This window comes from Chiloscyllium plagiosum, unplaced genomic scaffold (genome assembly GCF_037043375.1).
Source record: "Chiloscyllium plagiosum isolate Xiang-an unplaced genomic scaffold, Cpla_swu_hap1 HiC_scaffold_9, whole genome shotgun sequence".
Taxonomy (NCBI): Eukaryota; Metazoa; Chordata; class Chondrichthyes; order Orectolobiformes; family Hemiscylliidae; genus Chiloscyllium; species Chiloscyllium plagiosum.
The window spans coordinates 3,507,987-3,530,362 of record NW_028270147.1 but is presented as its reverse complement, the minus strand read 5'-3'; the positions used below and the strand labels follow the sequence as shown (position 1 = coordinate 3,530,362).

General features: G+C 42.4%; 1 protein-coding gene across 2 annotated transcripts in view; it reads right to left on the bottom strand.

Annotated features, from left to right (window-relative positions):
* The window catches only part of acadm (acyl-CoA dehydrogenase medium chain), a 54,932-nt gene extending 33,378 nt beyond the window's left edge, over positions 1-21,554 (bottom strand). The window contains exons 1-5 of one of the 2 annotated variants that reach the window (XM_087990349.1): positions 21,520-21,554; positions 9,036-9,141; positions 5,348-5,445; positions 3,732-3,801; positions 675-775 (exon numbers count right to left, since the gene is read on the bottom strand). In XM_087990349.1, the coding sequence (XP_087846475.1) occupies positions 675-775; positions 3,732-3,801; positions 5,348-5,445; positions 9,036-9,141; positions 21,520-21,537 (393 nt within the window). In that variant the 5' untranslated portion in view covers positions 21,538-21,554. Of the gene's footprint in view, positions 1-674; positions 776-3,731; positions 3,802-5,347; positions 5,446-9,035; positions 9,142-12,524; positions 12,573-21,519 lie in introns of those variants that run through there. The other variant, XM_087990348.1, reaches the window with a different exon arrangement.
* Between the last annotated feature and the right edge of the window lie 822 nt (positions 21,555-22,376).

The window sequence follows — 22,376 nt, the reverse complement described above, 5'->3', positions numbered from 1 at the left end:
GGTTTATAAAATCATGAGGGGCATGGATAGGGTAAATAGGCAAGGTCCTTTCTCTGGGATGGGGGAGTCCAGAACTAGAGAGCATAGGTTTAGGGTGAGAGGGGAAAGATATAAGAGAGAGCTAAGGGGCAACTTGTTCACACAGAGGGTGGTGTGTGTATGGAATGAACTGGAGAGAGGAAGTGATGGAGACGAGCACAATGCAACATTTAACAGGCATCTGGTTGGGTAGATGAATAGGAAGAGTTTGGAGGGACATGGGCCAGATACTGGCAGATGGGACGAGATTGGGTTGGCATATCTGGTGGGTATGGACGAGTTGGACCTAAGGGTCTGTTTCTGTGCTATACATCTCTATGACCCTATAAAATAAACACATGACAGACAATGCTGGAACCAGTCCCAGTCAGAATGGAATTGATTGGGTCATTTCTACCAGAAGTATACTGCAGATTGCCATAAGTGACTGGAATTCATTTAACATATTGTTTTAATTTTTTGTATTATGTAAATAATCTCAACTCAATGCACTTTAGTGAAGAGATAAACCTGTTGCACTTGTAAAACGGGTTGCTGTAGTCTTGCTTGAGGTGGTGCTTCCGTAAGTTAAGACTCTAATTCCTGCCCCAAGAATTAATCATTTTATGAATCATCAGTTAACAGTGCAAACCTACCCCCAATGAGTTGGCCTCAATTGCAGTCTGAATGCCAGTACAACCATATGCCAGTTCTTCCGTGATGAGACAAGAATCAAAGATGCCTAGTCCCATTCCACCTAATGTTTAAGCAAAAAGTAGAGAAAGCAGAAATTATTGAGGCAATCTGAAATAAAAGTGGGACTGGTAACTTTTAGATTTAGTACCAATACAATGCAGGAGAAGGTAATTTGGCCCATCAAATCCATGTCAGCCCTCTTAGACCAATCCAGTCAGCTCTCTCCTCCCACTCTATACCCAGAGCCCTTCAACTTTATTTCCCTCAGGTGTTCAAACAATTTCTTTTTGAAACTATTTGTTGTCATTTCCACCATCACGATAAGGTTAATACCAAAAACATCCTTTCCTTTGTGCATCTCTATTGCTCAAAAACTTAAATTTGGGTCCTTTAACCCTTGCAAAGTTATTAAGTTTAAATGCCTTATCTAAACCTGTCACAATCTTGCACACCTCTATTAAATCACCCCTCAATCTCTTTTGTTCCATAGAGAGCAATGCCATCTTCTCCAAGTTAAGCTAGCTGCTACAATCCTTCAACCATGGAACCATTCTGCTAAAAAGGGAATTCGATAAATACTTGAAATAGAAAAAATTGCAGGGCTGCAGGTGAGATGAGTTGGAAGCTCTTGTGAAGTGTGAGCACAAGCACAAAGGACCCAAAGACTACCTCCTGCACCAAACCATTCTATTGTTCTGTAATACAAGAAAAGGCAAAAGCAATTAGCAGCCAGCTGAAGTTCATTGATTTATTAAGTTAACTCTACAAATGCGGTTCATAACGCTGGTTCCTAACTCTTCCAAACTGTGTTTCACATCTGCAGCAACTTCCTTCCAGTATCCCAGGTATACTTTTTTCAACATTTTTCTATTTGTCATTTCTGGTTTCGCTACATTTCTGTATTTAAATTTTGAGCATGATTCTGCATTCATCCAAGTGACATAGCACTCCAAATATTTTATCAAGATTCCTACTCGCTGCCTTATCTATAGAATATAGGCACTGGAATAGTTACTCTCCCTGAATCCGCTGACTGACACTGGGCTTCAGTTATAGGCGTATTGAAATGTAGGTACAGGAGGCAGCAATTCGGTCCATCAAGCCTGTGCCAACATTCAAATAGATTGGAACTGATTTGCACCTTATCTACACCGACTCACACTAGCCCTGTAACATTTAGTATTCTTACCTAACAATAATCTATTAATCTCAGTTTGAAACATGTACAATCAACACCCAGCCTTGAATTTTGTCGTGTGGGGGACAGTTCCAGATGTTCACTTCCCTTTGTGTGAAATGGTATTTCCTGACATCGTACCTGAAAAGCCTAGTTTTAATTTTGAAGACTTGAACACCACTCACTCTGGAATTAAATTAAATCAAATCGTTCCTTCATCAAAATCCTCAATCACATTACCCCTTGATCTTGTACACTTAAGAGGATACCAACCTAGTGAGTGCAACAAATGTGAGGCGATGCATTTTGGGAAATCTAATTTTAGAGCAAATTATACAATGAATGGAAGAGCCTTGGGAAAAGTTGATGGGCAGAGAGATCTGGGAGTGCAGGTCCATTGTACCCTGAAGGTTGCTGCACAGGTGGATAGAGTGGTCAAGAAGGCATATTGTATGCTTGCCTTCATTGGACGGGGTATTGAGTATAAGAGCTGGCAAGTTATGTTAAAATTATATAAGACATTGGTTCGACGGCATTTAGAATACGGTGTAAAGTTCTGGTCATCACATTACCAAAAGGATGTGGACGCTTTGAAGAGAGTGCAGAGAAGGTTTACGAGGATGTTGCCTGGCATGGAAGGTGCTAGCTATTAAGAGAGGTTGAGTAGGTAAGGTTTATTTTCACTAGAAAAAAGGAGATTGAGGGGGGACCTGATTGAGGTTTACAAAATCATGAAGGGTATAGACAGGGTGGATACAGACAAGCTTTTTCCCAGGGTGAAGGATTCAATAATGAGGTGTCATGCTTTCAAAATGTGAGGTGGAAAGTTTAAGGGGGATACACGCAGCAAGTACTTCACACAGAGGGTGGTGGGCGTTTGGAACGCGTTGCCAGCAGAGGTGGTAGAGGCAGGCACGGTAGATTCATTTAAGATGCGTCTGGACAGATGCATGAGTAGGTGGGGAGCAGAGGGATACAGATGCTTAGGAATTGGCCGACAGGTTTAGACAGTAAATTTGGATCGGCTCAGGCTTGGACGGCCGAAGGGCCTGTTCCTGGGCTGTAAATTTTCTTTGTTCTTTGTCCTCAGAACCTAACCCTGACAGTCCATTCAGATCAACCCAAACAATCCATTCAGATCAACCAATCCAGGTGGTTTTTCTGGCTCACGTGAGCCTCCTCCGACATATCCTCAATTCCTTTCTCCAAAGTGTGATTAGTTTGTCCTTAAATACATCAATATTATTTCTCTCTCAAACCTCAGGGCTTTTAAGTTCCACAATTCAGACCATTCTTTGGTGAAACAGTGATTTCCCTACTGGATTCTGAGTATACAGTATCTTATAGTTATAATTATAACTCCTATATTTGGTCCTTCAGACAAATGGAAACTTGCTGCACCTACTGTATCAAATTCATTCATAATTTTAAAAGCTTTGATCAGATCATCCCACAACATTCTCTTTTCAAGGGAAATGAGCTCCAGCCTAACCATATTTCCTTATTCCTTCATTCCTGATGAAGCACTTATGCCCGAAACGTCGATTCTCCTACTCCTCGGATGCTGCCTGACCTGCTGTGTTTTTCCAGCATCACACTCTCAACTCTGACCTCCAGTATCTGCAGTCCTCACTTTCTCCTTATTACTTTACAGTTCTGGTATTGTCATTGCTATGCTGATGCTGCACCACCTCTGGGTCTCTTGACTATGGCTGTTCATTTCTCTCCGCCCCCTTTGTTTCACTCATCTCCCAGTTTATAAAACAGCTTAGCAAAGTGAAGCTACTGATGTGCATTCCCTTCAGTTTCCACTTCAAATACTTATCTGTTCTCTGCTTACCGCAACTCACAGGAATGTGGGTGTTCATCAGGCCCAGTTCCCATGCTCTCTTAATAAGGGGAACAGGATACTGAAAAGAAAAGAAAGATATCATGAAGACACAGATGCCTCACTGCAAACTCCCCACCACCACTATCAAGATTGCAACAATTCATTTCTCCTTTACCTAAATAAACTATATGTTGGGCTCTGCAAGCTTGCTGAACCAGTCAATATGATCGTGCCTGATCCACTATCACAATGGCATATTCTCACTTTCTCCACATACCCCTTGATATTTTAATTACTTGAGTCATAGAGATGTACAGCATGGAAACAGACCCTTCGGTCCGACCTGTCCACACCAACCAGATATCCCAACCCAATCTAGTGCCACCTGCCAGAACCTGGCCCTTTTCCCTCCAAACCCTTCCTATTCATATACCCATCCAAATGCCTACTAAAAACTGAACTCTCTCTTATTTGAACATATTCAGTGATCCAGCTTCCGTGTGGTAGAGAATTTCACATATTCACTACCCTATAAATAAAGAAGTGTTTACTCATCACTGTTCTAAATGGTCTATATATCTGTACCTTGAGACTGTCCCTGCTGGTAGATTCCACAACCAGGGGAAAAACCTCACTGCCTCTAGTCTTTGCCAACCCTGTCAGAATTTCATATGTCACAATCAGATAACTCTCATCCTTCTGAACTCAAGTGAAAACAGACCCAGTCAAACCAATCTCTCCTCGCAGGACAGTCCTGCCATCCCTGGTATCAACCCAGTGAGCTTTCAATTACCAATGCTTTCTAGCACCTTGCAGTGGAAATGTTCTACCATTAACATAAGCCATTAACTTCCACTGTTAGCCTTCAATATGATAATTTACAACTTTCAGCAGGATTGCCTCCATTCCAAATATTAGACCAAATTTTCACATTAAACAGTAATGATCTCTCTCAGCAAAATCACACTGGGTTGATTAATCTCCTTTCCAAAAGGTGAAGCTCTTTTATCTACAACGTAGACTGTGGTTTTCCCGATAGAGAGCTTTAAAACGATGAAAGGATTTGATTGAGTAGGTTTAGAGAAAATATTTCCATTCATGGAGGAAGCCTGAATTAGGCGTCTCAATACTAGACTGGATATGTTAGGGTATTGAGAATTAAGGAGAAACATCTTCACACAGAGGGTGGTGAGAGTGAGGAACCAGATTCCGCAGGGAGTGGCTCAGGTGAATAGCGTAAATGTTTTAATTCAGGAAATTGATAAGTTGAGATGGAGAGGGACAGAGAAGGTCCGTGTGGAGCACAAACTCCATCTTGTACAAGCTGTATTGATTCATCTATTACTGCACTTTCAATTCTATACATTTATTTTGAACATCAGGTAACTTGCCAAATAGTCATCTCTTTTTCTATCCATTGTGTTAACAATAAGAGAATAAGGGAACGGGACAGAAAGTGGGATGGGTATGGGGGAGGGGGAATACTCATATAGCGTTTGAGAGGAGAGCAAGCAGTGTGTTAGAATGGAGTGCTGGAGGAATGGCGTGGAGGTGAGGGTGTGGAGTCATCATCCTCGGAGAGTGAATGACGTGGATGATGGACTGTAGTCACATAGTTCACTGACCTCTCCACTCTTGTCATAATCAGCAGCTGCCGGAACAATTTCCTCCCGAGCAAATTTTCGTGCTGTTGCCTGGAACTCTTTCTGTTCGTCTGAGAAGTCTGTAACATTCGAGAAAGAAAGATAGTGACGTGTCATTTTCCCTTTAGTACTTAAGAAAATTTAAGTTTCTTTCATCCTCAACTTGTATTTAATAGTGTCATTAACATAATAAAAACCCCATGTTGTTTCACAGAAGGTTACGTTCAGAGTTTACTGTGTTATGCTCCAGTTGATGTTATTATTAGACAAGTGCAACCCCAGCCTGAAATATAGCTTGGCCAATCATATTTGTTTTGTTTTTAACAAAGTGGTTTCTCAAATATAAGCAGGCAATTTTGCAGATTGTTATTTCAACAATGAAGCACGTATATTCACAAAAACATAACGGAGGATCCATTAAAAGACTGTAGACATTCTGGATATTTAAACAAGAACCTACATTTATATTGGGTTGTCACAACCTCAGCACTCTTAAAACCTGCAAAAGCAACTTTCATCCCACCTTGCTTTCACAGGCTGCAGTGATGTCAATCTAGAAAGGCTCTGTAACAAGGTTAAATTTGCAATCCAAGAAACATGTAGCCAGATCACTGGGATTACATCTTACAGGCATCAGAATGGTTTGTTGAAATTGATAGAGAAAAATGCTAAATTCTCAAAACACGTGAAGCCTGCATTTCATGTCAAAATTGTCCATATCACAGCAAAAACAAGAATTTGACTCAATGTTGTTATGACACAAAAATAACAAGCCAAAACAAATCATCCTCACTATCACTGGAGACACAACACTAAAACATTCAATTGCTCCTAACCAGATTTTACAAATAATAGATTTAGATTCTAAGTCCATAACTCAAACAAAAATTAACACTTTATTATCAATGACACTTTAGAACAATGATTAAAAAGTAGTAATCTAATTAATATCTAGAATCTAAACCCAATCTTTATGATCATAATCCCCAATCTCTCTCAAACAGATTGAACAACAGTTAAGGGGTAAATTAAAAAGAAAACAATTGAATTTTGCAAGTTCAATTAAACAGCTTCAGATGATCAGACATTCAATGAAATCCTTGGACATTGAGTTGTTCACAGGCACGTCAATCTTACTCAAATTTGAAAGTCTCCAACATAAACGCTTCAGCAGACTTTCAGAAATATTTATTTATTTCTTACAGACAGGATTCTTTTCACACATCACTCAATAATTTGACAAGTCGACAGAAAACTACACAGAGCAAAATAAAGCCACCAGTCCAGAAGCTTCCCAAAATCACTCTGACTCCCGCTCAAACCCAATCACAACTGGTTTTCATTCTCTTTCTGATCATTCTGTGATTGGCTGGTTAATATCGGTCAACCTTGACTGACCAAATCAACATCCAGCCAGCTGTCAGCCTGCAGCATAGCAACAGCTTGGTTCTGATTCGTTAACGGTGTTCCTTTGAACTGCAATTAACTCGCATTATCTTTTGGGCTCGCTCCCAACAGATAACATCTGCTTAGGTTCTCTTCTCCTTTAATACAAGCAACTATTCAAAGTTCAATTCTTAACCTCAACTTTCACTTCCAAATGGGAAATATAAGAAAATAAAAGAAAAATAATGATGGTCTCAACCGTAGTCCAATCCAAAACTCAGCAAACGATAAGTGTCACATCAAATACATGCAATGGGTAGGAAGGCTAATGAAATTTAACACTGCACAACTTCTTCCAGACCATCGATGGACCAAAAGCAAAACAGTCCCTCCTGACTCCAAGGTAAAGACAGCAATACTCTTCTCAAAAACGATGCTGTAATTGGAGACTGTCAGAGAGAGCATTACCAGAACCATCATAATGCGGAGACAAAAGTATCAAACAAAATCCCACAACGGCTGAAAAGCCCAATATTTGCTGAGAAACAGGAGACTATAAACTAGATGAAGAATAACAAAAAGTGTGGACAACACTCCAGTAGAGACCTGTAAATCTGGTAGGTTGTCAACTCTTACTCAAATTTGTAGACTTTTTTTCATAAAAATCTTTTGAGATTCACAAACAATTTTTGCAATGCCATCACTGACTATTCACTATCATGAACAGTATAAAAATCTCTGGGAACAATAGGGCTATATCCTTTTAGCCCAGTGTGAGGAAGTATCTCACACAAATCCTCCTACTCAGTGAATACATCATTCAGGATACTCAATATGGTTTCTGGTATTCGAGGGGAACCGCGTATTTGCTTTGTCACTGGACAATCCAAGAAGAGAGCCTGGAACAACACAAAGAACTCCATGCGGCTGTAACTAACTGGTCAAAAGCCTCTGATACCATAAACTGTGAAGCCCTTTGCAAAGTCTTACAGAGACACGGAGGTCCAGTAAAATGTATACTATCATGTGAATCTTGCTTGATGGTACTATAGAAAAAGTTCTTTGGATTGAATGGAGACCACAGGAGTCCTCTCTACCCAAAGAGCTGACTTGGGAAAGACTGGCTGAGTTATCTGAGGGGGCAGAAACCACAAAGGCTGGCTGACATCATTCTTGTTTGAAGTATTGATGCAGACAGGTGTAAATCTGGCTCTCTCTCCACCTGAAATAGCTGAGAGGGCACAGGCCAATGGAATATTTCAAAATGGAGGGGTTTCTGAACAAATACAACTTTTTTTAAGATGGAAAAATTGATTTTCAAATGTACAACAGTTACTCTACAATGTATGGATGGATTCTTGCAGGCCTGTATTTCAAACTAAATGACTGATTGTATTGTTAGAACTTGCAAAGTGATTTAGCAAATACTTAGGAACAAAAGTAAGCCATTCAGCTCAAGCCTGCTTCATCCTTCAGTTAGTTAATGTCTAATCTGTACCACATTTCCTGTCTACACTCAATTAATGCTTTAATCTCGTGATACCCTTACCCATAAAAAACAAGCAATCTCAGACGTGAAAGTTCCAGTTGACCATCAAGTATCCAAAGTGAAAAGAACAATGTTACTTTTTTGGACTGTGAACTTAAAAATGGGATATCTTTTAAACTAATGCTTTAAACCAACGACTGGAAGATGATTTTTTAAAAATGTTACTGGTATTCTCTGTGTTGTATCTGCAAGATGGCTTTATTCAAACAGTGACAGATGTTTGATCGGTTTTGCCACCTGAACCAGTTGTATGTGTTTGGGAGTACTCAGCAGATTACCAACTTTTTGAAAGGCTCAAAACTCTGCTTCTGAGCTGGGAAAGAAGTGTACTTTTCTCTCTCTAACTTTCTCCCAGCTCCAAGCTGTTCACTTACCTTAGAACTAATCACACAGTTATTGTTAGGCAAAAAGATCTCGGTCATTGATAGCTAGTCACTAGTCCATAGACCATTCAGTTTATTGTTGCTAGCAAAAGCTGCATCTGTATACCCCCTCAGAACCAAAGCATCTACAACTCAAACTTCAATTACTATTATTCAAACAGTTGTTTCTAATACCTGCCATCAGTGACAGGTTCCTCGTTTTCAAAACTGCAACCAACCTTTCACAGGTTTTAAAAACAGAATACAGAAAGTCACGGTCCTTACACTGCTCCTACTATAACTCAGTGGAATGACTAAATATAAAATGCAAACAAAGTCAGTTGGTTGTCAAATTGTTTGGAAGCCAGCTTACCAAAACTGAATCCAGATGCTGTTTGGCTTGCCTTCAGTACAGCTGCAGAGGGCTGGCTGCTTGACTGAAATCGCAAACCAACTCGGACACTGGCCCTCAGAGCACACTTCAGATAGAAAACACAAAAATAAATTTCAATCACAGCGAATAAATATGGGAAAAGAAAGAAAAAGCTTGCATTTCAGATGGAGATTTTCATAGCCTTGGAATATCCTGGAGAGCTTGACAGCCAATGAAGTATTTTTGCAGCATAGGAACTGTTATAGTATAGGAAACACTGCAACCAATATCAACACACAGGCTACGCCTTCAGCTGCATGGACCAGAATCTCTGGAATCCGCTCCTGAAACAAAACGACTCCAGAAAGGTTTTAAGGACCCTCTTAAACCAATCTGTACGACCAAACATATAGACATCTTCCCCAGTAGTTCTTTATGTGGTTCAGTCTCAAATTTTGGTTTGATAGTTGAGCTGTGAAGTACCTTGAGAAATTATATTTCTTTCAATGTTAAAGGGCCAATATAAACATTGATATGAATCTCAAATAAATGCAAAGTGCTGCTGCTATTGATATACCTACAGAGTGAACCCTCTTCTTGGCAGAGTAGAAAATGATCTTTAATACTGCTCAACTAGAAGCAGAGATTGTGGGTTCAAGGCCCATCATTCAGACTTTAGTAGGCAATAGCTGAACACCTCAGAAAGGGTACTGACACAATTACACCCAAAAGGGAATCAGAAATATATTTATTGAAAGGCAAGGCAGACTCAAGGAGCCTAATGGCCTACTCCTGCTCCCATTTGACAAGGAGAAGAATTTGCAATAGAATTGGGACTGATTGGACAGCTGTTGTAAATAACAGGACAATTACTTTCTCCTGTACCAGCAGATTCCAGAATTCTATCTTCCATTCTGCGTGTACATCCGAAAACATGGTTCAGGCAAAATTTCCTCCCAAAAACCATCACCATCATTCACTTCATTTTATTTGCAGGGATTAGCCATATGTAAATTCAGTACCACATGTGCTTAATGTCAAGGAAGTGGTATACTTCAAAACCAATTTGTATATCTTACCGATTTTGTTAACCTGTCCAACCCTCTTCAGGAATCTGTGGACAGGCACACCAAGATCCCACTGCTTCTAGTGTCCTGCCATTCACTAAGTACTCCAAAATACTCCAAATTAAAATCAAAATTAAATTAAAACAAAACTACAGGAATGTCACACAATATTACCTTGGGGATAAATTGAACAAACACCACAAAACTGTAATTTCAACACCTTTGACAACTGTATGCAGAATCTATCCCAGATTTATTTCAGCTTTTACTTCCACTGCTGCTGGATGCACAAGACCCCAGATCAATATTTGAAAGAGGATTGAAATCTCTCTCTGGCATCTGATCCAATCCTACATATCCACCAGGACCTTAGCACAACCTAGAGCTGTGCAGGCCCTTTTATCCAAGCACATAGCATCAGTTGTTCGCTTTGAAGCTAAGGAAGTTGAAGGGAGATTTGGTTAAGGTGTCCAAGGGTGTGAAACTTTGCATAAATTTGACTAGAAAAAATTGTTTGCATTAACTGTTTGTACAAGGACAAAGAGACAAGCTTTTGGACAAGAGGTGCAAGAGATTTGTCAGGAAGAATTTATTTTTACTCACTGACTGATAATACCTGGAACTCTCTGACCAGGAGATTGATGGAAGCAGTGACAATCGATGGAAATGAAATGGGCACTCAAAGGGAAAGAAGTGCAGGGTAATGGGGAACAGTGAAGGAATGGGACAGGCAAGCTCTGTGGGGAACCTGCATGGACCCATGGAATGAACCATCTCTTTCTGTGCCGTAGATGACTGTATGAATCCTTTAATACAACTTTGACCCTGAAGAAGCTCAAAAAGTCATGAAGTTCACAAGACATGGCAAACACCTTGCCTTGTGAAAGACTCAACACAGAAGACCTCACAGTACCTTTGACCTTTTGTTTAGTTAATGGGCATCATTGCTACCAAACTAGATATATTAAAATATTTTCTATAGTGAGATACATGGCCATCTAGATGGACCATGGGGCAATATAACAGCTCAAGGCTTGATTCACAAATACAATGGAGGCATCACTCTGAAACACTTCGCTACTGCTGACATAATTATCTGGCTTAACCAGCTGAATGTAAAATTGTAGCTAATGCTTTACATCAGCCATAAAAGACAGAGTAAATGCCTAAAAGCAAATAAATAAAGTACCCCATGTATCTTCTTAATTAGTCTTTGTCACATTTATGTAGTGTGCACACATTGGCTGTCTCATTCCCAATGTTACAACAGGGGCAACAAATCAAAATATCCTTCACAAGCACTAAAGCACTTTGGGGCTTCCTGACGATTTGAAAGGCCCTCCGGAACAACTAACCTTTCTACCTTTAAAACTAATGCAACACAAAATAATCTGAATCCAAACATTTGGCCTTTATAATCTGAACTGGCACTTCAGGGCAGGACTGAGGAGTGTTTCCCTCAATTCAGAGTGTATCTAATTACACTCAATTCAATTTATGATTGCTTGTAAAACCTCAGTATGTCCAAATTAACAATTATTTCCATTTTACAGCACTTTCAACATTGTGAAACGCTCCAAGGCACTACAGGGGCGACTATCTCAAAGTCCGACACTGAACCACATGAACAGACACTAGGTTAGATTATAAAAAGTTTGGTCAAAGATGTGTATTTAAAGGATCATCTTAAAGGTCAGGTAAAGGAGCAAAGAGGTTTAAGAAGAGAATTCGCGAGTTAAGGGCATCTGAAGACAAGGAATTAACCTTAAAGCCAGCACACAGAGAATCCTTTGCCTCACTGATTGGGTTAAACTTTCGATCCAGAGATTAATGATAAAAGGTCGAAGTCTGACATAGTGCACCAGCCAAAGAGAAAGTGTGGGATCATGTGCTGGAAATAGCACAAAGCTAAAAATCACACAGCACAACACCAAGGTTATAGTCCAACAGGTTCACGTGAAAGTACAAGCTTTCAGAGTGCTGTTCCTTCGTCAGGCAGCTAGTGGGGCATCATCCTAGGACACAGAATTTACAGTAAAAGAACAAAGTGTCATACAACTGATGTGATGTATTGAACAAACCGAGATTGCTGTTAAGTCTTTAAGCACTTAGAATGGGTTTCCAGGTTTCGATTGGCTAATATGAATATCCCAGAATTTCTTTTCAAGTCACAGTCCCAAGATAACTTAAGGTTTTATCAGCATAAGAAAAAGTGACACTTCAGCTCACTCAATGCATTAAAGGTGTGAGGTTACAGTCTGTCTGTAGCCCCACCTTGAGTGAGACTGGTTCGAAAGAGACAGAGAGAGAGAGAGACAGAGAGAGAAAGTTGTCATAGTCGGTCTCGCCAATGTACCATGCCTCGGGGCATCCTTGCCTGCAGCTTATGACAGAGACAACGGTGGCCAAGTCACATGCGTACCTGCCATGTACATGGTGGGTGGTGTCCCCACATGTAATGGTGGTATCAGTGTCGACACTCTGACATATCTTGCAGTTGTTGCCAGGACAGCGTTGAATGGTGTTGTGGTCGATGTTGCTCTGAAGGCTGGGCAGTTTGCTGCGAACAATCATCTGTTTAAGGTTTGGCGGTTTGTTAAAGGGGAAAAGAGGAGGTAAAAGAAGATCTTGGCGAGGTGCTATTCCTCATCCATAATGTGTTGCAGGCTGTGAAGAACATAGCGTAGGTTTCTCCATTCCCGGGAAGTACAAGACGATGAAGGGTACTCTAGCGATCGTATCCAGTGTCTGTCTCCTGAGGACGACATTATGGTTTCTCGCTGTGGCATATCAGAACTGGCAATCGATGAATCTGTAGGTAGTCATTCAATGTGACGTAAATTCCTACTTTAGAAACAAAACCAGTCTGACTCAAGGTTCGGATACAAACAGACTCTAACCTCACACCTTTAATATATTGTCTGAGCTGAGATGTCACTTTTTTAATACTGAGAAAACCTTAAGTTATCTCGGGACTGTGACTTGAAAGATATTCTGGGATATTCATATTAATCAGTTCACAAGTAAAGGGACAGCTGGAAAATGGACAGCCTTCAAAAATGAGATAACGAGAGTCCAGAGAATGTATATTCCTGTCAGGGTGAAAGGAAAGGCTGGTAGCTATAGGGAATGCTGTATGACTAAAGAAATTGAAGGTTTGGTTAAGAAAAAGAAGGAAACATATGTCAGGTATAGACAGGATAGATCGAGTGAATCCTTAGAGTATAAAGGCACTAGGAGTATATTTAAGAGAGAAATCAGGAGGGCAAAAAGGGGACATGAAATAGCTTTGGCAAATAGTTAAGGAGAATCCAAAGAGTTTTTACAAATACATTAAGGACAAAAGGGAGAGAATAGGGCCTGTTAGAAATCAGCAAGGCAGTCTTTGTGTGGAGCTGCAGGAGATAGGGCAGATATAAAACAAGTATTTTGCATCAGTATTTACTGTGAAAAAGGACATTGAAGATATTGAATGTAGGGAGATAGACGGTGACATCTTGAAAAATGTCCAAATTACAGAGGAGGAAGTGCTGGATGTTTTGAAATGCAAAAAAGTGGATAAATCCCCAGGACCTGATCAGGTGAACCCTAGAACTCTGTGGGAAGGTACGGAAGTCATTGCTGTGCCTTTCACCAAGATGAGATGCCTCAAGACTAGAGGTTGGCTAACGTGGTGCCACTGTTTAAGAAGGCTGGTAAGGCCAAGCCAGGGAACTACAGACGAGTGAGCCTGACGTCGGTGGTGGTGAAGTTGTTGGAGGGAATCCTGAGGGACAGGATGTACATATATTCGGAAAGGCAAGGACTGATTAGAGATAGTCAACATGGTTTTGTGCGTGGGAAATCACGTCTCACAAACTCAATTGAGTTTTTTGAAGAAGTAACAAAGAGGATTGATGAGGGCAGAGCGGTAGATGTGATCTATATGGACTTCAGTAAGGCATTCAACAAGGTTCCCCATGGGAAACTGGTGAGCAAGGTTAGTTCTCATGGAATACAGTGAGAACCCACCACTTGGATACAGAACTGGCTCAAAGGTAGAAGACAGAGGGTGGTGGTGGTGGACGGTTGTTTTTCAGACTGGAGGCCTGTGACTAGTGGAGTGCCACAAAGATCTGTGCTGGGTTCACTACTTTTCTTCAATTATATAAATGATTTGGATGTGAGCATAAGAGGTATAGTTAGTAAGTTTGCTGATGACAGCAAAATTGGAGGTGTAGTGGACAGCAAAGAAGGTTACCTCAGAATACAATAGGATCTTGACCAGATAGGCCAAAGGGCTGAGAAGTGGAATTTAATTCACATAAATGTGAGGTGCTGTAGTTTGGGAAAGCAAATCTTAGTAGGACTTATACACTTAATGGAAGGTCTTGGAGAGTGTTGCTGAACAAAGAGACCTTGGAGTGCAGGTTTATAGCTCCTTGAAAATGGAGTTGCAGGAGATAGGATAGTGAAGAAGGCGTTTGGTATGCTTTCCTTTATTGGTCAGAGTATTGAGTACAGGAGTTGGGAGGTCATGTTGCAGCTGTACAGGACATTGGTTAGGCCATTGTTGGAATATTGCGTGCAATTCTGGTCTCCTTCCTATTGGAAAAACGTTGTGAAACTTGTAAATCTTTTCTGAACTCTTTCAAGGATGTTGCCAGGGTTGGAGGATTTGAACTATAGGGAGAGGTTGAATAGGCTAGGGCAGTTTTCCCTGGAGTGCGGAAGATGAGGAGTGACCTTATAGAGGTATATAAATTCATGAGGGGCATGGATAGGATAAATGGACAAAATCTTTTCCCTGTGGTGGGGAGTCCAGAACCAGAGGGCATAGGTTTAGGATGAGAGGAGAAAGATATAAAAGAGACCTAAGGGGCAACTTTGACACGCAGAGGGTGGTACGTGTATGGAATGAGCTGCCAGAGGAAGTGGTGGAGGCTGATACAATTGCAACATTTAACAGGCATTTGGATGGGTATATGAAAAGGAAGGGTTTGGAGGGATATGGGCCGGGTGCTGGCAGGTGGGACTAGATTGGGTTGGGATATCTGGTCGGCATGGACGATTTGGATCAAAGGGTCTGTTTCAGTGCTGTACATCTCTACGACTCTACACAAGCTCCTGGTGAAGAAACATCTTGATTCATCTTGTCAGAAGTCAATCATTCAGTCCCATGACTTCAGCAGGTGATTCTCAGGATGGTGTTCAAAGTGCAATCATCTTCTGCTGCCTCATCAACGGCTTTGCTTCCATCATAAAGTCAGAAGTGAGAATATGCACAATGTTTAGTATCTTCTCACTGAAGCTATCTGCAGACAAAACTGGACAATATTCAGGCTAGGGCTGACAAAAAACAAGTAATATTCAAGCCAATAAATGTCAATGCCCAGGTCTAGTCATAGAGATGTACAGCATGGAAACAGACCCTTCGGTCCAATTTGTCCATGCTGACCAGATATCCTAACCTGATCTAGTCCCACCTGCACTTGGCCCAAATCCCTCTAAGCCCTTTATATTCATATACCCATCCAGATGCATTTTAAATGTTGCAATTGTACCAGCCTCCATCACTTCCTCTGGCAGCTTATTCCATACACACACCACCCTCTGCCTGAAAATGTTGCCCCTCAGGTCTCTTTTAAATTTTTTCCCTCTTACTCTGAACCTGTGCCCTCTAGATTTGGATTTCCCCATCCAGAAAAAACTTTCTATTATATTCATGCCCCTCATGATTTTATAAACTTCCATAAGGTCACCCCTTGGCTTCCGACGGTCCAGGGAAAACAGCCCCAACCTATTCAGCATCCCCGTACAGCTCAAAACTTTCAACCCTAATGACATCCTTGCAAATAGTTTCTGAACCCTTTCAAGTTTCACAACATCTTTCCGATATGAGGGGGACCAGAATTGCACGCAATATTCCAAACGTGGCCTACCCAAAGTCTTGTACAGCTGCAACGTCTGCGTGGAGTTTGCACGTTCTCCCCGTGTCTGCGTGGGTTTCCTCCCACAGTCCAAAGATGTGTGGGTCAGGTGAATTGGCCATGCTAAATTGCCCATAACAATAGGTGCATTAGTATGGAGTAGGTGGGTGGGTTACCCTTCGGAGGGTCGGTGTGGACTTGTTGGGCCGAAGGATCTGTTTCTACACTATAGGGAATCTAATCTAATCTAATCTATCTAATTTGTATAAGTCCTGCTCTAATTTGCTTTTCGAAATTAAACTCCATCTGCCGTTCCTTGGCTCATTGGCACATCCGATCAAGATTCTGTTGTATTCTGAGGTAAGCTGGTAACTTTCTTCGCTGTCCACTACACCTCCAATTTGGTGTCATCTGCAAACTTAAACTATACCTCTTTTGTTCACATCCAAATCATTTTTATAGAAATGGTGAAAAGCAGTGGAGCCAACACCGATCCTTGTGGCACACCACTGGTCACAGGCCTCCAGTCCGAAATGCAACCCTCCACCACCACCCTCTGTCTTCTACCTTTGAGCCAGTTCAAATGGCTAGTTCTCTCTGTATTCCGTGAGATCTAACCTTGCTAACCAATCTACCATGGGGAACCTTGTCGAACACATTACTGAAGTCCATATAGATCACATCAAGCACTCTGCCTTATCAATTTTCTTCGCTACTACTTCAAAAATCTCAATCAAGTTTGTGAGACATGATTTCCCACACATAAACCATATTGACTACCCCTAATCAGTCCTTGCCTTTCCAAATACATGCAAATCCTGTCCCTCAGGATTTCCTCCAACAACTTGTCCACCACTGATGTCAGGTTCATCGGTTTATAGTTCCCTGGCTTTTCATCACCACCTTTCTTAAATAGTGGCACCATGACTGGAAGCCTCCAGTCTTCCGGCACCTCACCTGTGACTATTGATGATACAAACATCTCACCAAGGGCCCCAGTAACCACTTCCCTAGTTTCCCACAGATGTCTAGGGTACACCTGATCAGTTCCTGGGGATTATCCACCTTTATGTGTTTCAAGACATCCAGCACCTCTTCCTCTATAATATTTGCATTTTTCAAGATGTTACCATCTATTTCCTCACATTCTATATCTTCCGTATCCTTTTCCAGTGTAAACACTGATGCAAAGTATTTGTTTAGTATCTCCCCCATCTCCTGCAGTTCCACAAATAGGCTGCCTTGCTGATCTTTGAGGGGTCCAATTTTCTCCCAGCTATTCTTTTGTCCTTAACATACTTCTAGAATTCTTTTGAATTCTCCTCAACCCTTTCTGCCATCCTGATTTCCCTCTGTATACTTCTACAGCCTTTTATAGTCTCGGAATCACTGAGTCTCTGCTATCTATACCTGATATATGCTTCCTTCTTTTTCCTAACCAAAACCTGAATTTATCTAGTCATCCAGCATTCCCTACACCTACCAACCTTGCCTTCCATCTGAGAAGGAATATACTGTCTCTGGACTCTCATTATCTCATTTTTGAAGGCTTCGTATTTTCCCTTTATCTGCAAACACCTGTCCCAAATCAACTTTTGAAAGTTCTTGCCTAATACCATCAAAATTGGTCTTCCTCCAACATAGAACTTCAACTTTTAAATTTGGTCCATCGTTTTCTATCACTACTTTAAAACTAATGCAATAATGGTCGCTGGTCCAAAAATGCTCCTTCTATTGACACCTTAGTCACCTGCCTGCCTTATTTCCCAAGAGTAGGTACTTCCGCATATTGAATCAGAATCAGAAAGTTTTCTTGTGTGGGACAGTCAAACCATCTCCATTTGGTATTGAGATTAACATTGCTCAATGTACATCATCATCAACTGCACCTGATCAATGAAGTGGTCCACCATTACTTCCAAAAGGGCAATAAATGCTGGTCAAGGTAGTGACATTCCCATTCCATGAACTAAAAGAAAATCCGGCAAGGAATCATGATTAATCAAAACTTTAATTGGTCACATAAACAATGTGCCTTCAAGAACAGGCCAGTTACTTGGTATTCTGGGGTAAGTGATTAACATATCCCAACCGCTTGAGACCTTTCCAACTCCAACAGATCAAAAATCTGGAATTCTTTCCACTTTCCTGGATGAGCTTGAGAAACTAAACACCATGGGAACAGCACCTCCTACAAGCCATATCAATCCATGCCACACACCATCCCCTCACTATCCGTGGAACAAGATCCTGGACTCGTCCCTACAGAAATACTGGTGTCGTTATACAATACAGACCGCAGGCTCACCCTGTAAATGCTGGCCATGCTCCCATCATCCACGTCTCTCCAATAATTAAAAATTCAAAATAGCAATTAACCTTACTGCTAACATGTAAAATCTTAATGTTTGGAAATAGTAAACTGATATCATAACCAGTTCTGTTGTGCAAGAATTTGGAGAGCAGTCACACAGGCAACCTCCAACTTGACTGATGTGTGGTATCCCAACTCATACTGAACTTTGGACATACATGATTCATCACACTGCCATATGAATTGTTTATGTAAGAGAACTGTAAACAAGTTCTTTAAGGCTCGTCAGCAAATATTTTGATGAGTGAAAGCCAAGTTAAAAAATAAACCAACATAATTTCCGAAAATAAAACAAAGAAATGCAGGAGATCTGAAACAAAAAGAAATAGCTTGAGAAACCCAAGTCTGCTAGCATCTGTGGAGACAAAGCAGAGTTTAGCAAGGCATTTGATAAGGTTCCCCATGGTAGGCTCATTCAGAAGGTCAGGAGGAATGGGATACAGGGGAACTTAGCTGTCTGGATACAGAATTGGCTGGCCAACAGAAGACAGCGAGTGGTAGTAGAAGGAAAATATTCTGCCTGGAAGTCAGTGGTTCGTGGTGTTCCACAGGGCTCTGTCCTTGGGCCTCTACTATTTGTAATTTTTATTAATGACTTGGATGAGGGGATTGAAGGATGGGCCAGCAAGTTTGCAGACGACACAAGGGTTGGAGGTGTTGTTGATAGTATAGAGGGCTGTTGTAGGCTGCAGCGGGACATTGACAGGATGCAGAGATGGGCTGAGAGGTGGCAGATGGAGTTCAACCTGGATAAATGCGAGGTGATGCATTTTGGAAGGTTGAATTTGAAAGCTGAGTACAGGATTAAGGATAGGATTCTTGGCAGTGTGGAGGAACAGAAGGATCTTGGTGTGCAGGTACATAGATCCCTTAAAATGGCCACCCAAGTGGACAGGGTTGTTAAGAAAGCATATGGTGTTTTGGCTTTCATTAACAGGGGGGATTCAGTTTAAGAGTCGTGAGATCTTGTTGCAGCTCTATAAAACTTTGGTTCGACCGCACTTGGAATACTGCGTCCAGTTCTGGTCGCCCTATTATAGGAAAGATGTGGATGCTTTGGAGAGGATTCAGAGAAGGTTTACCAGGATGCTACCTGGGCTGGAGGGCTTATCTTATGAAGAGAGGTTGACTGAGCTCGGACTTTTTTCATTGGAGAAAAGGAGGAAGAGAGGCGACCTAATTGAAGTATACAAGATAATGAGAGGCATAGATAGAGTCGATAGCCAGAGACTATTTCCCAGGGCAGAAATGACTAACACGAGGGGTCATAGTTTTAAGCTGGTTGGAGGACAGTATAGAGGGGATGTTAGAGGCGGGTTCTTTACACAGAGAGCTGATAGAGCATAGAATGCGTTGCCAGCAGCAGTTGTGGAAGCAAGATCATTGGGGACATTTAAGAGACTGCTGGACATGCATATGGTCACAGAAATTTGAGGGTGCATACATGAGGATCAATGGTTGGCACAACATCGTGGGCTGAAGGGCCTGTCCCTTGCTGTACTGTTCTATGTTCTAGGTTAACATTTTGAGTCCAGTGACCCTTCTTCAGAACAGGTTGTGTTTTCCATCCACAGATGCTGCCAGAACTGATTTTTTCCAGTAATTTCTGATTTTTGTGGTTTAACTCCTTTAACAAAGCACTGCAGCAAATTTGAGCAGAGCAAGCTCACAAAGAATGTGACCAGCTAAGGTTAAGGACAAATTATGGTACTACTGGAAAATCAAATATTGTGGATTCTGGAGATCTGAAATGCATTTAAAGCAGATTGTGACAACATCTGTGGTGAGAAACACCAGAGTTACTGTGTCAAATCCAACACGATAGCAACGATAATAAATATTGCCTTTGGGAGTTAGGGAGTACTCTCCTTTTGAATCTACCAAATTCTCAAGCGCATACTCATACTTCATCTTATTTGATTATCCAAATAAGCACTAGGTTTGTTTCCCACACCTTTCCCTTTCAAGGAAATGTACATTGACTTCACACACTTTTCCCTCATTAAAAGAAACCCATGGACCACCTATTGCTTTTCCTATGAGGCTTCTGACATCAATCTATTTGGTTCAGATCTGTGTTTAAAGTTGGCTTTCCTTCAGTTAAAGATTTTATTTTGGTTTGTTCCTGGTCTTACCAATGTGAGCATAAGGTTTGTGACACAATTGTTAAGTTGATTTACTTGTTACACCACATTCCCAAGAACTAGATCGGGCAAAATGTTCAAGAATTATTTTCCCTGGAGCACTGAAGGGTGAGGGGCGACCTTATTGAGGTTTACAAGGCTCTATGACTGGTGACATACTATAGTGGAACATAGAGGAGAAAGTGAGGACTGCAGATGCTGGAGATCAGAGCTGAAAATGTGTTGCTGGAAAAGCACAGCAGGTCAGGCAGCATCCAAGGAGCAGGAGAATCGACGTTTCGGGCATAAGCCCTTCTTCAGGAATGAGGAAAGTGGAACATAGAGTCATTAAGATGTACAACACGGAAACAAACCCTTCGGTCCAACCCGTCCATGCCGACCAGATATCCCAACCCAATGTAGTCCCACCTGTCAGCACCCGGCCCATATCGCTCCAAACCCTTCCTATTCATATATCCATCCAAATGCCTCTTAAATGTTGTAATTGTACCAGCTCCACCACATCCCTGGCAGCTCATTCCATACACGTACCACCCTCTGTGTGAAAACGTTGCCCCTTAGGTCTCTTTTATATCTTTCCCCTCTCACCCTAACCCTATGCCCTCTAGTTCTGGACTCCCTGACCCCAGGGAAAAGACTTTGTCTATTTATCCTATCCATGCCCCTCATTATTTTGTAAACCTCTACAAGGTCACCCCTCAGCCTCCGACACACTGTAGAAACTCCGCACCACCCTCTGCCCTTCACCCTGTTACTATCTCAAACTATATCGGGATAATTATAATCCTTGCGGGTGTACCCTGGCAGTGCCAGCCTGGTATTACTGAGCTCTCCCGGGCCTAGCATCTGGACCTGGTACCGAGCGATAAATAACGGCTTTGGAGCCCCAGATGTTTCAGCCTGGGCCAGTCTGCCACCCCGCCTAGGCACCGCTCTGACCCAGTCCCGGCCTCTCCACCGACCCTCGCCCCTGGACCCTCAACTCCTCACCTCCAGCCGTCGCCACATCTCGCCGATTGCCTTTACAACGGTCACCCTGACCCCGCCCACGCCCCACAATCCGCCCAATCGCCGCCCCCGAGACCGTGTGCTCCGCCCCTTAGACCTTTAATCCTTCCTCCCCATGAGACCCGCCCATGTCCCCTGTGCCCCATCGGCGGCCCTTGTCCTTCTGCCCCGCCCCCAGTACCAGTGTCCCGCCCAGTACTCCTTCTGCCCCGCCCCCAGTACCAGTGTCCCGCCCCGTGCTCCTTCTGCCCCGCCCCCAGTACCAGTGTCCCGCCCCGTGCTCCTTCTGCCCCGCCCCCAGCACCAGTGTCCCGCCCCGTGCTCCTTCTGCCTCGCCCCCAGCACCAGTGTCCCGCCCCGTACTCCTTCTGCCCCGCCCCCAGTACCAGTGTTCCGCCCCGTGCTCCTTCTGCCCCGCCCCCAGTACCAGTGTCCCGCCCCGTGCTCCTTCTGCCCCGCCCCCAGCACCAGTGTCCCGCCCCGTGCTCCTTCTGCCCCGCCCCCAGCACCAGTGTCCCGCCCCCACTATCAGTGTCTTCATCAGTTGGCATGATTTGGAGATGCTGGTGTTGGACTGGGGTGTACAAAGTTAAAAAGCACACAACACCAGGTTATAGTCCAACAGGTTTAGTTGGAAGCACACTAGCTTTCGGAGCGACTGATAGTCACTATCACCTGATGAAGGAGCATCGCTCCGAAAGCTAGTGCTTCCAGTTAAACCTGTTGGACTATAACCTGGTGTTGTGAGATTTTTAACTTCATCAGCTGGGGTCTGGCCCTCAAAGCGGCTGCGGGGGTGGGGGGGGAGCGAGACTGTCACACACCTTCTTCTGGAACAT